Genomic DNA, 13,487 nt, shown 5'->3' with positions numbered 1-13,487 from the left:
ATTGCCGAAAAACTAGGCAGAGCAATATTAAGGAAAGAAAATTAAAAAGAATAGAAAAGACAAAGTATTAATGCTTTCATAAGTTAAAATGAGTTTTTTTTTATGAAACATTATAAGTAAAAGGTCCGACTATCAATATTTTATAACTAACTAAGGAGAGCAAGCCTTACTTTGGTTGAATTGGATGCTTTAGCAAACGAAACGCGCGTCTGGCGTATATACTAAATTTAGTCCTGGTATCTATGATGAGTTTAATTAGACATAGTACATTTTATTCTATAATCAGAAATTTAAATCAAATAAAAGTACAATTAACTACGCCTCTTACTACGTAATTTCTCAATTTTCGAATTCTTACTACTCGACTTCTTACTACTCGACTTCTTAATATTCAATGGATGATCTTTAGGGCACTCGCATATCTTCTCTACAATAGTGACATATCCATCTTTATTCAATGACACCTTTGCACAGTTATTGAACTTTTGACCTGGTTTCAACTGCCTCTTCAATAGTCCCTTTTCAGTTTTAAAAGACGCAAAAGTGATGTCCTCATTGAAGTTGTTTTTACCCATCGTTACATGATATTTACACTCGTTGTTGTGTATAGATCTGTAGAAACATTCCCCTTTCATTCGGATTGTATTAACACAATCTTCTGTGTCCTCCTTGAAGTCACAGTTACTTGCAGCTACAATTATAAAACAAAGAGAAACACATTAAAAGTTAGGGAAGAAAAAACAACAAATGACACATCACGATATATGGTCAACTATTAGTACATGGTACACCTGTTATATTTTAATAGTAGATAAATTAGTTTAATCCATAGTTCGTCAGAAATAGAAAACCCTCTTACTCTATTGTCCATTTAGCTGCAATGTCAAATATTCATCTGTCTAATAGTAGCCATTTTTGAATCCTTGACAGTCATATGGAATTACATAGCAAGCAAACTTGTCTTAATCAGAATATTAGACGATGAAAATAATATCATGTGGAATATAGTTCTATACCGGTATGTTCCTCCTACTGCAAGCATATACATTTACAATGGTTAAATAACAACACGCCAGGATTTAAGTCAAACAAGTACATAAAACATATGTATCTTGATGGATACTTTCTTGCGATTTATGACCGTATTTACAATTTAAGCCAGAGGTCTGCGTCAAAGCCAGAAATATAGTCAAACCAGTAATTACAATACATATACACTAACGGTTATATGCTTGGGATCCGTGAAACAGTGTCCAAATCGTGTGCAATAATAAACAGGGACAACAATAGGAACATATATAGTCTTACAGTAGTTAAAATCATGAATACATTAATGAATATGCTGGATATCTATCACATAGTTTACAAGTCACATTTGGGAGGATATGATAGAGGCAGTGACAAATTTAACCCTGTTATAAAACACATGTACATGATTGAAAATATGCATGGTATCTCTGAGTTTACACATCTAGGTAAGTAAAAATGGCCAGTCCAGTAATTAAATAAAGTATACCTGTATTGACAATATATGATTTGGATCTATGACAGAGTTTACAAATCAAATCCATAAGTAAGTGACAAAAAAAGGAACATAGACAAACCAAAAACTAAATTATAAGTACATTGATGAATATATGCTTGCAATCTTGGAAAGAAATTTATGTCACCTTAGAGTTGAGACACATCAGTTATTAACCAAATCACGGTAAATACCTTGTGAAATGGAAAGTCGTTCTTTTTTGTACTCTTAATATCATTAAGCAACATATATTGATTTTATTTCATGGAACAATTCATCTTTCAAATTGACAATCAGCATGAAATATTTTTACCAACAAGTACAACGATCATAAGAATAGAGTTCAAACGTATCTTTACTTACGAGTGCAAGAATCTATTCCATTTCCTAAGAAACTAGGCAGACAAACACATGATCTTTCTCCAGCATGTATACCACAATACCCATCTCTGTGACACTTAACATTCTTCTTGGTTTTTTTAAGTGTTCCTTTCTTGTTGCCTGGTTTACATGTGAATTCGGTTTTACAATCCTTTGATCGCAAAATTCCACCACTCTGATTAAAAAAAACACCACAAAATACATCAGATTCAATTAAGTTTTACATGTACTTTGAAACTGGCATGAAAATAAGGATATTGTTCTATTATATACGTTTGTTATAAATCTTAACAGTATATGATACTCATTGTTTTTAACTCTCAGGAAAATTCAAAACAGAAATTCCCTAATAAAATAGCAAAATCAAAAACTCAAAAACATCAAACGAATTGATAACAACTGTCATATTCCCGGCTTGGTACAGGGAAATGGTGGATAATAAACCTGATTGTATAGCAAGCTATACCTCTGAATTGTATGTCAGTTGCATCAAATTCTATTATATTGACAACGACACGTGAATAAAACAAAAAAAAATGAAAGTGAGAACAGCTACGTTCTTACATTCTGATGAATTCTAACGATATATGATACTCATTGATTTTGTAAAAAAATGGACACAATGTGTCCTATCAACAATTACCCATTTTCAATCTTAAAGACAAATCATACCTTGATATATAGTCCATTCCTATTACATCCACAATTTGAAAACCTCTTTTTCTTTCTCAAAAGCTTAACGCATTTATTGCCACTACGGATATGTCCATTTCTGCAAACACAGTCTTCAATCCTAGGACGGAAACATCTCCTGGCTATACTTCTTTGTACACAGTTATTTTGACAGGCACTTGCTCTCACAGCCCATCTCTCCGTTTTCCTGTCACATTTCTTCTTCCCTGAATTCAGATATTTCATATATGATAACTTTGAATAACATTATATCTAAAAACTAGATGTAAAAATATCGCATACATTTGTTCTGTCTAAAACAACATACCTTTGAAATGTACACAGGTCTGAAGGTCTTAAACATATGTTTAGTTATAAACTTTTCTAATATGTCCATATTCAGCTATACCTGACAAATGATCTGTACACATTTTGCAGGTACTGTGTCTGGACATATCTAAAAGACCCGCCTTCTTAAAATCATATCAATATAAGGTATCTATCAATCAATTAGAGATGCTAGTTTCGAGGACGCATGCAGTCTATAAATTACAGAACTTACTGTCTAACAATTAACAACTACTTTTGAATTCTACGTTCTGCAAGAACTTAATGTGAATGTCAAAAACGTTTTCCTTAATTCACGAAAATTAGTACCTACGAATAAAACATCATTATATTTTGGGTTTTAGTCAATTAATCTTAATCTGTTTCGGTTTTTATGCATAATGGGCTTTCAAAACTGAGCGTTCCTGATAAAAGTAAATCCACACATTATGTAGACAGATGATAATAACGAATTATGTAAAGTAAAGTTAAAAAATAGCAAAAACAACTAAGAAGTACTAAATACCGAATGTTCACAAAAACAGGTTTGCTAAATTGAATTTCACCAGGTCTATGCAATCTGATTTCAATTAAATTTGAATAAGATTGTAATAATATGAAAATTTGACATTGCAGACAAAAACGATACTAACGGTATAATGCAATTTATTATGATTCCTTGGTTTCATCCAATCTATTGACAAGGACAATGTGTTCTTAGTTAAACCTTGTTTATACTAGCGCATGCAAAGTTAAACAAAATAAAGCACATAGTTTATTCGATATACTCACTGCACTTTCCACTTCTCCATCTTATTCCACCAAATCCATAGAAATGACACATTGTATATAATGCATTTTCACTTCTACAGCTAACTTCCTTCATCACTGGCTTATCTTTGTAGTTAGCACAATAATCCCGACGACATGCTGCCATGAGGATTTCAAAAAGTTCTTTGTTTGCTGCTTTACATTTCTTGAATGATCGCTTTTTGAAAAATCCACATGTCCTCTTCAATACACGGGCTTTCACTTTACATGTTGGAGTTTCACTCGTTTTGCAACTGAAATTAAAAAGGTGATAACTATCTGTCCTATAAACGTGGAGAATATCCTAGCATTGATTTCATTAATTACAATCAGTATCTTCTTTTTTACATGAATCTATAAAAGATGATTGTAAAACTAAGCTTAGCTGAAACACATATATTGAATACTGAAAACGGAAACATTTGATAGTTACAGCTATCAAGTGCTATAAAAATGGATAAAGACATTTAATTCGGTATATAACCGAAGGAGCATTGTATTTAAACTGGATTTATTAAGTTAACAGGAAGGTTTGGATACAACTAGCTAACTTCTAAATCTAAACTCTAATTAAATGTGAAATGTTTATATCTTAGAACAAGAAAAATCGATATATTAAGATATTTACATTTTAAGGGAGCGGTTACTACAGTAGAATTATTATGTCAGAGAGGTGAAATAATAACTGATTCATGGCTTTATAAACAAAGTTAAATTCAAGTCACCATAACTTTTTTATAGACTGAGTGTTGAGTTATGAATGTATTTTTGATTGAATTACAATTGTACCGCCATGATAGTGCACAGTTTGTTTACTATGATAATTAACATCAGCAATCATATAATACTATCTTATTGACGTTAACCTCACATCTCATTTGTAAATGTGGTTATCATTCAAACTTTCAGATAGATAAGCAACACTTTCTACTATGTGTAACAGTAATGCCATCATAAATCATCAGGTGTATGAAACCAAATTTCTAAACAAAAACAAAACGCAATCAAATTTACCTTCCTGTTGCAGATGCTGATGCTACAGCAAAACTATCCCCAATCTTTGAAAACTTCAAATTATCTTTGGAAACGTCGGTCTTGTCTTTAAGTAACCATTCATTTTTGTTTCCATTACATTGTCCACAAAGACCTTCCACTCGTTTACCAAATCTTTTTGGTAAAGATAAGATAACCATTCCTGCTTCACTCCATTGTAATTCAACGGAGCATTTTGTTTCAACAAGAACATTTAAGCCCATGGTTCGAATAAATAAAGTATTTTTTTTCGTGTGGTATGGAAGAGAAACTAATTCACGGTCTATCTGCAATAAAAAGATAATTCATGAATACATATTATGAAATGTTCAATGTCATGTTATACTTTTATCCTATTCATTACTGTGCTTATGATAGCTTGATAGGTTTCAAAATAAATTAAGTCAACGGTTTTCCATTTCGCTGTATGTATTTATTCATCTGATGTGAACACCTTAAACTATTTTTTACCTTATCTCCTTAGACGAGTATAATTCATAGAAATGTAACGATAAGAATGAATCAATTTTAGAAGGAAAGCTCCGCAAGAAGGATCTTTCATTACATTTTAGACTTCCTATTTGAATTTTGGAAAGCCAAAACGCTTAATAAGCAATCAATTTTCTTTTTAGAAATTAGCCATTACAATAGTAAAGTCACATAAAATATAAACTTGTTTTCACCTATGTGAATAATAATGATCAAGTTAAATGCAATAATTTTTTATCACCAGCACCAATAATTTTTGTTACAGTGCATCTTCTTCATACATAATTTATTTTCATGATCATTCATTTTATTACTTTTAATAGCAACCTGTCTTTTATAATAACTGTTTCATCAGATGTTTACATGAATGAATGGCAACTGATTACAACCTAAAACGTTTTTTCTGACTAACAAAACAATTCTTTAATAAGCATTGCTCATTAATGTGTAATATTAACTTTATAAGCCATGACATTAACATTTTATGATGCAACATTTCAATGCATCTAATGGAAATACAGACCACACAAAAATGCCTAGAAAAACCGAAGTTGATGAACCCTAGATTTTAAAGGATCAACATAACAAAAGCCAAATGATACATTTATAGTAAAATTGTTTATTGCCAATCCACTTTCGTGACATTATGATTGATGCTTGCCTGTTTCATGATCTCGTATTTATCTTGAATGAGTTTAAGAGATTTGAACTTAGGTAAATATTTGCTGCTTCTTATTACTACTAGTTTTAGGTACTTGGATGTAAAATATGATTTGATACATAAATGGAATCAACAGCTTTAAGAGCAAAATGTATTTTACAGTAAGGTAGTAGAATAAATGAAGTGATTGCTATTGAACTTTGTTATGTAGTGGTTGCTACCATTAAACATTCAAATTCTCTATGAATGCAGGTACAAATACATCTATTCAAGATTCGTTAATTTTCCTCACAAAACCTGATTTAAATATTTTCATGTAATATACTATCAGACTAAACATAAATATTTCTGGTTTAATATAGAGCAAAGGAGTCTTTGTTATACCAATATGCAAAACAATTCCATATTATAGCGTCTTAATTATCATTTCAACATGACAAGTGCCTGGGATAAATACACCAGTCAAATCTATGAAATAACATAAAGGTGACATTCATTTTGTATTAACAAGCGAAAATTATTCACATGTAAAATTTACGTACCCTGACTTCCAATTTTGGTCCAAGTTGTACAGATATTCCATACATGTTAAGTGTAACAAAGCTCACACTGGATGCGCCATCAGATTTTTTATTCCCTTTCTCATAATTTACTTCAACATTAAACATGCATCGGTTCCTAGGCATCAGTAGTTTTGACAAAGTGTATTTACACTCTCCAGCAAACGGAAGTGCAGAATTGCTAAATCTAAGAATGGTTGGATCGCCAAAAGCTGCACAGGTGCATTTTTCTGAAATTAAGAAGAAGGTAAATAAACCTGCAATTGGTTTCCCCAAAATATAAGACCAATGAGGGAGAGTACGAGTTCATTAAGTTTACTTCTTAGTTGTGTACACACTTTCCTAGAGAGACTATTTCATAAATACCTGTGACAAATGTAATACTCACCTACATTTTGATTGGGACGAAATGCTATTGAAAAATCACATTTTATGCATTTTTTGAAATTCGAATAAAGGCACCACCTACCATGTTAGAATATTTAATTTGTTGAATAATAAAATAATTGAACATGTCGATTGATACACGTATACTTTTGAAGTAAGTTTAGAATCAGACCTTTAAAAGCCATGATGATGATTTGATATATGTTGCGACTGGTACATTTTGGATTACAAAACTTCGCTTATTTAATAATATGAAGAAAAAAGTACAATGCAAAAATATCGAACTCCTAGATCAATTCAAAACGGAAAGTCCCTATTAAAAGTGCAAAACCTAAAGCCCAAACATATAACGAATAGAAAACAACTGTTCTATTCGTGACTAGGTACACAATACATTGTTTTGCTTTTCTGGATTGAAATCCTTTACAGCTCTGATAATTGTATACTGTCCTTTGTTCTTCCTTTATTTTTAATGCTGTTGCAAAATTTTCTTATGTACATATTTTTGTCTACAGATCGACCATTACAAATGGAAAAATCTTACCTGAGACACAATCATGAACATGCTCCATGTTGATAATCTTGTGGATGGTTGTGTAATATTACATCTGAGGGATTTGTAGAATGGGAAAATTTGATCTTTGGTGGTAAATCTTAAATAGTAACTGTATAAATGATTCACAGTTCCATTGTTTAAATACATGACACTTGAATGATGATAAATTTAAAAGCACCGATTTACGGTTGAAGAATTTATGTTAATTTATCTAATATCGTAGAAGAATCTTGAGAAGCCTATTTAATTAAGTTATACCGATCCATGAAGAAAATACGAACCTTCACATTTCTTTCCATTTCCAATAAAGCCAGCATTACATACACAATCTCTATTCCATCCCTTGCCTTTACATGTTGCATCACGGTCACATCTCTTCCTCCTACATAACTCTGTAAAACACCAACACCAGATGTGTGTTATAAATACTCTTGAATTGCTGTTATCTTATCGTTCGAATCTGTTTGTTGCATTGTCGTTTTTTTTTGTTGCACTTCAGTGTTTCTATTGTTTCGTTACTTTCCTCTTATAGTTGATGAGTTTACCTGTTTTTTTTGTAACCTGGATTTGTTTTCTCTCAATCAATTTATAGGTTTCGAACAACGGTATACTACTGTTGCCTGAATTGTAGTTGTCTATGTACCAATGAATTCAATTGCTATGGTATAACAATATCGTGGATTAGTATTTTGTATAGACAACTAAATACTTGGCTTTAAATTTAAGGTGACAGATATCTCCTTTATATCATATTCCATTACTATGGATTTAAAACTTAAGAAAGTAAGAGATAATCTTTCTACTAAAAGTAAAAACACAAAAATACTTAACTCCGAGGAAAATTCAAAAGGAAAATCAAAAATCAAAAGGCAAAATCAAAAGTCCAAACACATAAAACGAATGGATAACAACTGTCATATTCCTGACTTGGTACATGCATTTTCTAATGTAGAAAATGGTGGATTGAACCTGGTTTTATAGCTAGCTAAACCTCTCACTTTTATGACAGTCGCATCATATTCCATTACATTGTCAACGATGAATGAACAAAACAAACATACTCAAAGAGTAAAAATGTCAAAAATAGGGTACAACAGTCAATAATGTGTTATACTAAAACATCTTGGGTCTGATTCTGTACAATCTTTAAATATGAAAAAACAAACAAAGGCAACAGTAGTTTACCGCTGTTCAAAAATCATAAATGAATTTAGAGAAAACAAATCTGCATTACAAACTAAGACCGAGGGAAGCACAACAACTATAAGAGAAAAATAAAGGAATAATTGGAACACTGAAGTGTAACAAAAACAATCGAACACAGTATAGATTGTACAGATCATTTGAGCTTGAACAATTGCATGAAATTAAATCCATGGAAGCGGGAATCAATTATCATTGGACAACGTCAAAAACTTTGTTATGCTAGCTTGAATTGGAATATGTACTTCTGATAAACCAGTCGAAAATGTAATAAGTTATTGAAGTTAATATACTCAAGACATTAGTTCAAACTAGACAGAGCAAATTATTTAGGTGGCAAGTTTGATATAGAATATAATAAGCGTGTTACTAAAGATTCGTAAATATCTTCATGTGATATTAATCTTAATGCATATTCAGATATTTGGAGTTGAATGATTAAGCGGTTACGTGATAATGAAAATAATGTCAAACACTCAAATATTTTTGAATATCAAATTACTTTCTTGACCACCCAATAATGCATGACAACGATCAATAAGTTAGTTAACAACTGCCTAACACTAATTATAGAATTTCATACTTCTGCATTCAGTAATATCTCCTTTCTTATCTCTAATTCCATAGTGTCCTCTCCTGCAAACACATTTATTTCTAGGACAGATACCATCTTTAACACATATCTTTCCTTTACATGTTTCTGAAATATAACAAGGAAGATAGCACACAGGTATCTAAGAGTAAGAACTTTAAGTCGATTTGAAATAATGCAAACTAACTGCATGCATTGTTTTCTCTATTAGATCTAAACTGGTTAAGATTGATAAGAGAAATAAACAATTAATTTAGCAAAATGTTTCAGATTCGTAGAAATGATATGTAACAAGTTCCAACAGGTAAAGTGTTTGTTTTAATCCCTTTTTATGAAATGTGATAATTACCTGCACACCTGTTGATTCCATTACCATAAGGAAATTTACTGTTACAAACACACTTCTTCTTTTGGCATTTAGCTTCAGCATGACATTTCCTTCTACCACATTTCACTAAAAATTTTGTAATAAAATGATAAGGACTAGTATTAGTAAAAATTAAAATCACAAAAAAAGAAAGTCCCTAAACTGAAATATTAAAGATAAATTTTGGCGCAGTTGCTACTATTGAAAAACAATATTAGGTGCAAATGATACATCCTGGAATCGTACCGCCATCTAGGACCTTAATGATTGCAAATAATGTCGAACTACATATATTCGCTTTCCGGCAAACATAGTAAAGGGGAAATGCGTTCACAAGGTGTCATTATATTATGTAGTCCAACATTAAGCAAATCTAACTTTTGGTCAAGACAATCTTTAATAAAAACAAATTTAAATAAATACAATTTCAACGGCATTAAACATGATACCATTGGCTAAAACGTTTCTATTTTATCATAAAACTTTTCACTAATTTCTAAAGGGCATGACATCATTATTGTTTTAGAGTTTTAAAAACTTTTAAAAAATCCATTGTAAGAGTACTTACGTTTACATTTCCTTTCGCCTCTACCTACATAACCCCTATTACACTGACACTTGCCCTTTTTACATGAAGCGAACCTGGCACATTTATCGTCAAAACAGATTTCTGAAAAAAATGCAAGTGAAAAAATGTGTATGTCGACAAAAGAATATCGCAACCGAAGGTATTTAGTGTTACATACTAATATATTTAATGAGAGCAAATACTGTTAAGGTTCATCATAACAAATAGACAAATATGGCGTATTTTCACAAGGAAAAAAATGCTCATCAAAATCCAAAAACAATTTTTTTTCCTGATATACAAAATTATGAAAATTAATTTAACTTAAATATATCTAGTGGATGCCTTGCCTTAAAACTTCCAAACTGCACAGTTAAGTCTGTACACAAAAAGTAGTTTTTTAGGTGAACATACGACCATATTCGTCTATTTGTTATGATGAAATTTAGTTCGACGTAATACATGTTGTAATCGGTTACATTTTTCTTATATATAATTCGATGTACTTAATTGTCTTTATTTGGATTTTTCTGTACCTATTGTGCTGTTTATATTGACATGTTTTGAAGAATTGGTTTAATATAATGATATTTTTTAAAAGGGAAATTTTGCGATAATAAGAGATTTTGACATGAAATATTTCATATCAGATGTATCTTCGGACCTCGAGTCTTCGGCTATTGGACTAAAAACTTGACTAATGCTTTCATCTGATATGAACAGATAACATGTCTTAATACGATTAGACAACATAAATAATAAAGGAAAGCGGAATTCCAATCTATTTGTTAACTGTTAAGGTATGTTTTATTATATCTTGGCCTAGTAGAACTTACGTTTGCAATCACTATAACCATTTCCTTTAAAGTTTTCTTTACATTTACATCTCCCATTATCACAAACACCATCTGTATGACACTCACTAGATTGACTACAATCTCCTGTACAAAGAGTCAATTAGAGCAAATTAGATGCTTCTTTAATAGCAAGATAATGATAAAAAGTATAATTATGACTGACTTTTGGACTGTCAATGAACGAGTAACCTACCTTCGTTTATATTTGATTTAACAAGTCTGCACATATTAATCAAACTGCATATGAGAAAAATAGTTGTTATTTTTAGTATAGAAAACAAGAATGTGTCCACAGAACACGGATGCCCCACCCACACTATCATTTTCTATGTTAATGGACCGTGAAATTGGAATAAATTCTCTAATTTGGCATTAAAATTAGAATTATCTTATCAAAGGGAACATGTATACTAAGTTTCAAGTTGATTGGACTTCTACTTCATCAAAAGCTACCTTGACAAAAAACTTTAACCTGAAATTTGCACTATCATTTTCTATGTTCAGTGAACCATAAATTTGGGGTCTAAACTCTAATTTGGCATTACAATTAAAAATATCATATCATTGGGCACATGTATACTAAGTTTCAATTTTATTGAACTTCAACTTCATCAAAAACTACCTTGACCAAAAACTTTAACCTGAAGCGGGATATACGGACGAACGAACTGACGGACGGACGAACGGACGCACAGACCAAAAAACATAATGCCCCTCTACTATCGTAGGTGGGGCATAATAATGCCAGATATTAAAACAGTCGTTTCTCAAAGTTCACCAATAATGGTCATTTGCACTATTAACACAAAAATGTCTATATACATTCAATGTCTTTTTATAATTCTTAAACAAACCCACTTTACTGAAACATTACAAGGCAAATAAAGTAACAGTAGAATGCCATTGTTGAATAATCGATAAAGAAAAACACACCGACCGAGGGAAATAATACATCAACTATTAATGGTTTGAGAGGTTTGAGGTCTATAGGGGAGGTGACGAGACGAAACATTATGAAACATTTAAAATCGCTCATCGTAGATAAATATTGACATTTGCACAAAAGATAAAGAGACTGTACAAATACCCCCTCTCCCCCCAAAACAAAACACCCACCAAACAACAACAACAAATACTTGCCATGATTAAGAGCTTATTTTGAACAACTTGTTTTCTAAGACTAAAAGTTCACCAAAACAAATTACATTTATTTTGTGTTATTTAAAATGGTATTGCTATTTTTGCCTTACTGCATATTGCATTCACACTTATGTCTCTATTTTGCAATTTTGCACTCTTTCTGATATTGTCTGTTTTACTGAACTTCTTATTATTTAAATGACCTCTTAAAATGATCTCCTTCCCTTTTTAGGCCTGAAAAAATATAGCCAACACAAACCAAGAAGTGAATAAATGTAAAATGAAAAATATAGAGCTGATTCGTGATTAACAATATTTCAATTCAGATTTGTCAAATCAAATATTGTCATACATAAATCATAATCGTTTTGATAACCACATGCTTTTACATATTTAAAAAAACCACACATATATGTTTAAAACTTCATCTTTCAATTTTTTGATGATTCCACCATGTTGAAAAATTGTTGTCAAATTTTGGGACTCTATGCGACTCTGATAGCAGTAAGAGGTAAAAACGTGGTTTAATTCACTATTTTTTAGATAAAGAAATGTCTGTATCAAGTCATGAATAAACGACAATAGTTTTCCACTCTTTTGATGTTTTTGAACTTTTAAATTTTGCCATTTTAATTTTCCTTGGAGTTTTTTTGCTGTACGATTTGAAGTTCTCCACTCGCCCATCACAACTGCGATTGCGGAATGAAGTTTCTCAAACATTTAAATTGTTCTTGCTTTCAGTATGAAATTAAATAGACATTTCAAAATTTAAATTTCATTACAATTTCTTTATTCATTTTTCTTCAATTTTTCGGACAAAATACATATCATTCAGTTTATTTTGATTTAAAACACTGAAAAAAAAGAAGTAGAACGTAAAAATTTGTTAAATGAGCAATATATTGCTAATATTTTTTTCTATTCAACAAATGCTTATAAAAGACATATAGTACTAGTATTTTTAAAATAAATTGATCTTGATTTAACCTTTCCAACATTATTTTTTGCCATCTAGTTTCTAAATAAATGGTATTTAAGAAACAAAATTATTTCATATCAATTTTAAATTAAATATTGATATAATTATATATTAGACCTAAAATTGATTTTTGTTTATTGTTTTGTACAACAATCTTGTCTATAGTGTTCTTGTTTGTATTGTTTTATATTTTTTCATGCTAATATCTGATATCTATCCGGTATAGGTTTCGCTCATTGGTAAATGCTGTGTGATGAAAATTTGTTGCTAAATTTTACGTATATAATTTATCAGAAAAGTGTTTTCAGCACAGGCACTTGTCTCATAATTATTTTCCCTATATTACTTAATATAACAGTTATATTAAGGTATATATGATTTTTC

General features: G+C 30.7%; 1 protein-coding gene across 1 annotated transcript in view; it reads right to left on the bottom strand.

The window, feature by feature from the left end:
- Positions 1-231: 231 nt before the first annotated feature.
- Positions 232-13,487, bottom strand: part of LOC134710933 (uncharacterized) — a 72,933-nt gene continuing 59,677 nt past the window's right edge. Inside the window, exons 40-50 of the mRNA XM_063571352.1 lie at positions 10,964-11,068; positions 10,128-10,229; positions 9,542-9,646; positions 9,184-9,300; positions 7,679-7,789; positions 6,437-6,684; positions 4,727-5,031; positions 3,695-3,966; positions 2,576-2,802; positions 1,886-2,078; positions 232-691 (exon numbers count right to left, since the gene is read on the bottom strand). Of these exons, the coding sequence (XP_063427422.1) occupies positions 312-691; positions 1,886-2,078; positions 2,576-2,802; positions 3,695-3,966; positions 4,727-5,031; positions 6,437-6,684; positions 7,679-7,789; positions 9,184-9,300; positions 9,542-9,646; positions 10,128-10,229; positions 10,964-11,068 (2,165 nt within the window). The 3' untranslated portion in view covers positions 232-311. The remainder of the gene's footprint in view (positions 692-1,885; positions 2,079-2,575; positions 2,803-3,694; positions 3,967-4,726; positions 5,032-6,436; positions 6,685-7,678; positions 7,790-9,183; positions 9,301-9,541; positions 9,647-10,127; positions 10,230-10,963; positions 11,069-13,487) is intronic.

The sequence above is a fragment of the Mytilus trossulus genome, chromosome 3, assembly GCF_036588685.1.
Source record: "Mytilus trossulus isolate FHL-02 chromosome 3, PNRI_Mtr1.1.1.hap1, whole genome shotgun sequence".
In the NCBI taxonomy this organism is placed as follows: Eukaryota; Metazoa; Mollusca; class Bivalvia; order Mytilida; family Mytilidae; genus Mytilus; species Mytilus trossulus.
This window is presented reverse-complemented; position numbering and strand designations above follow the sequence as displayed.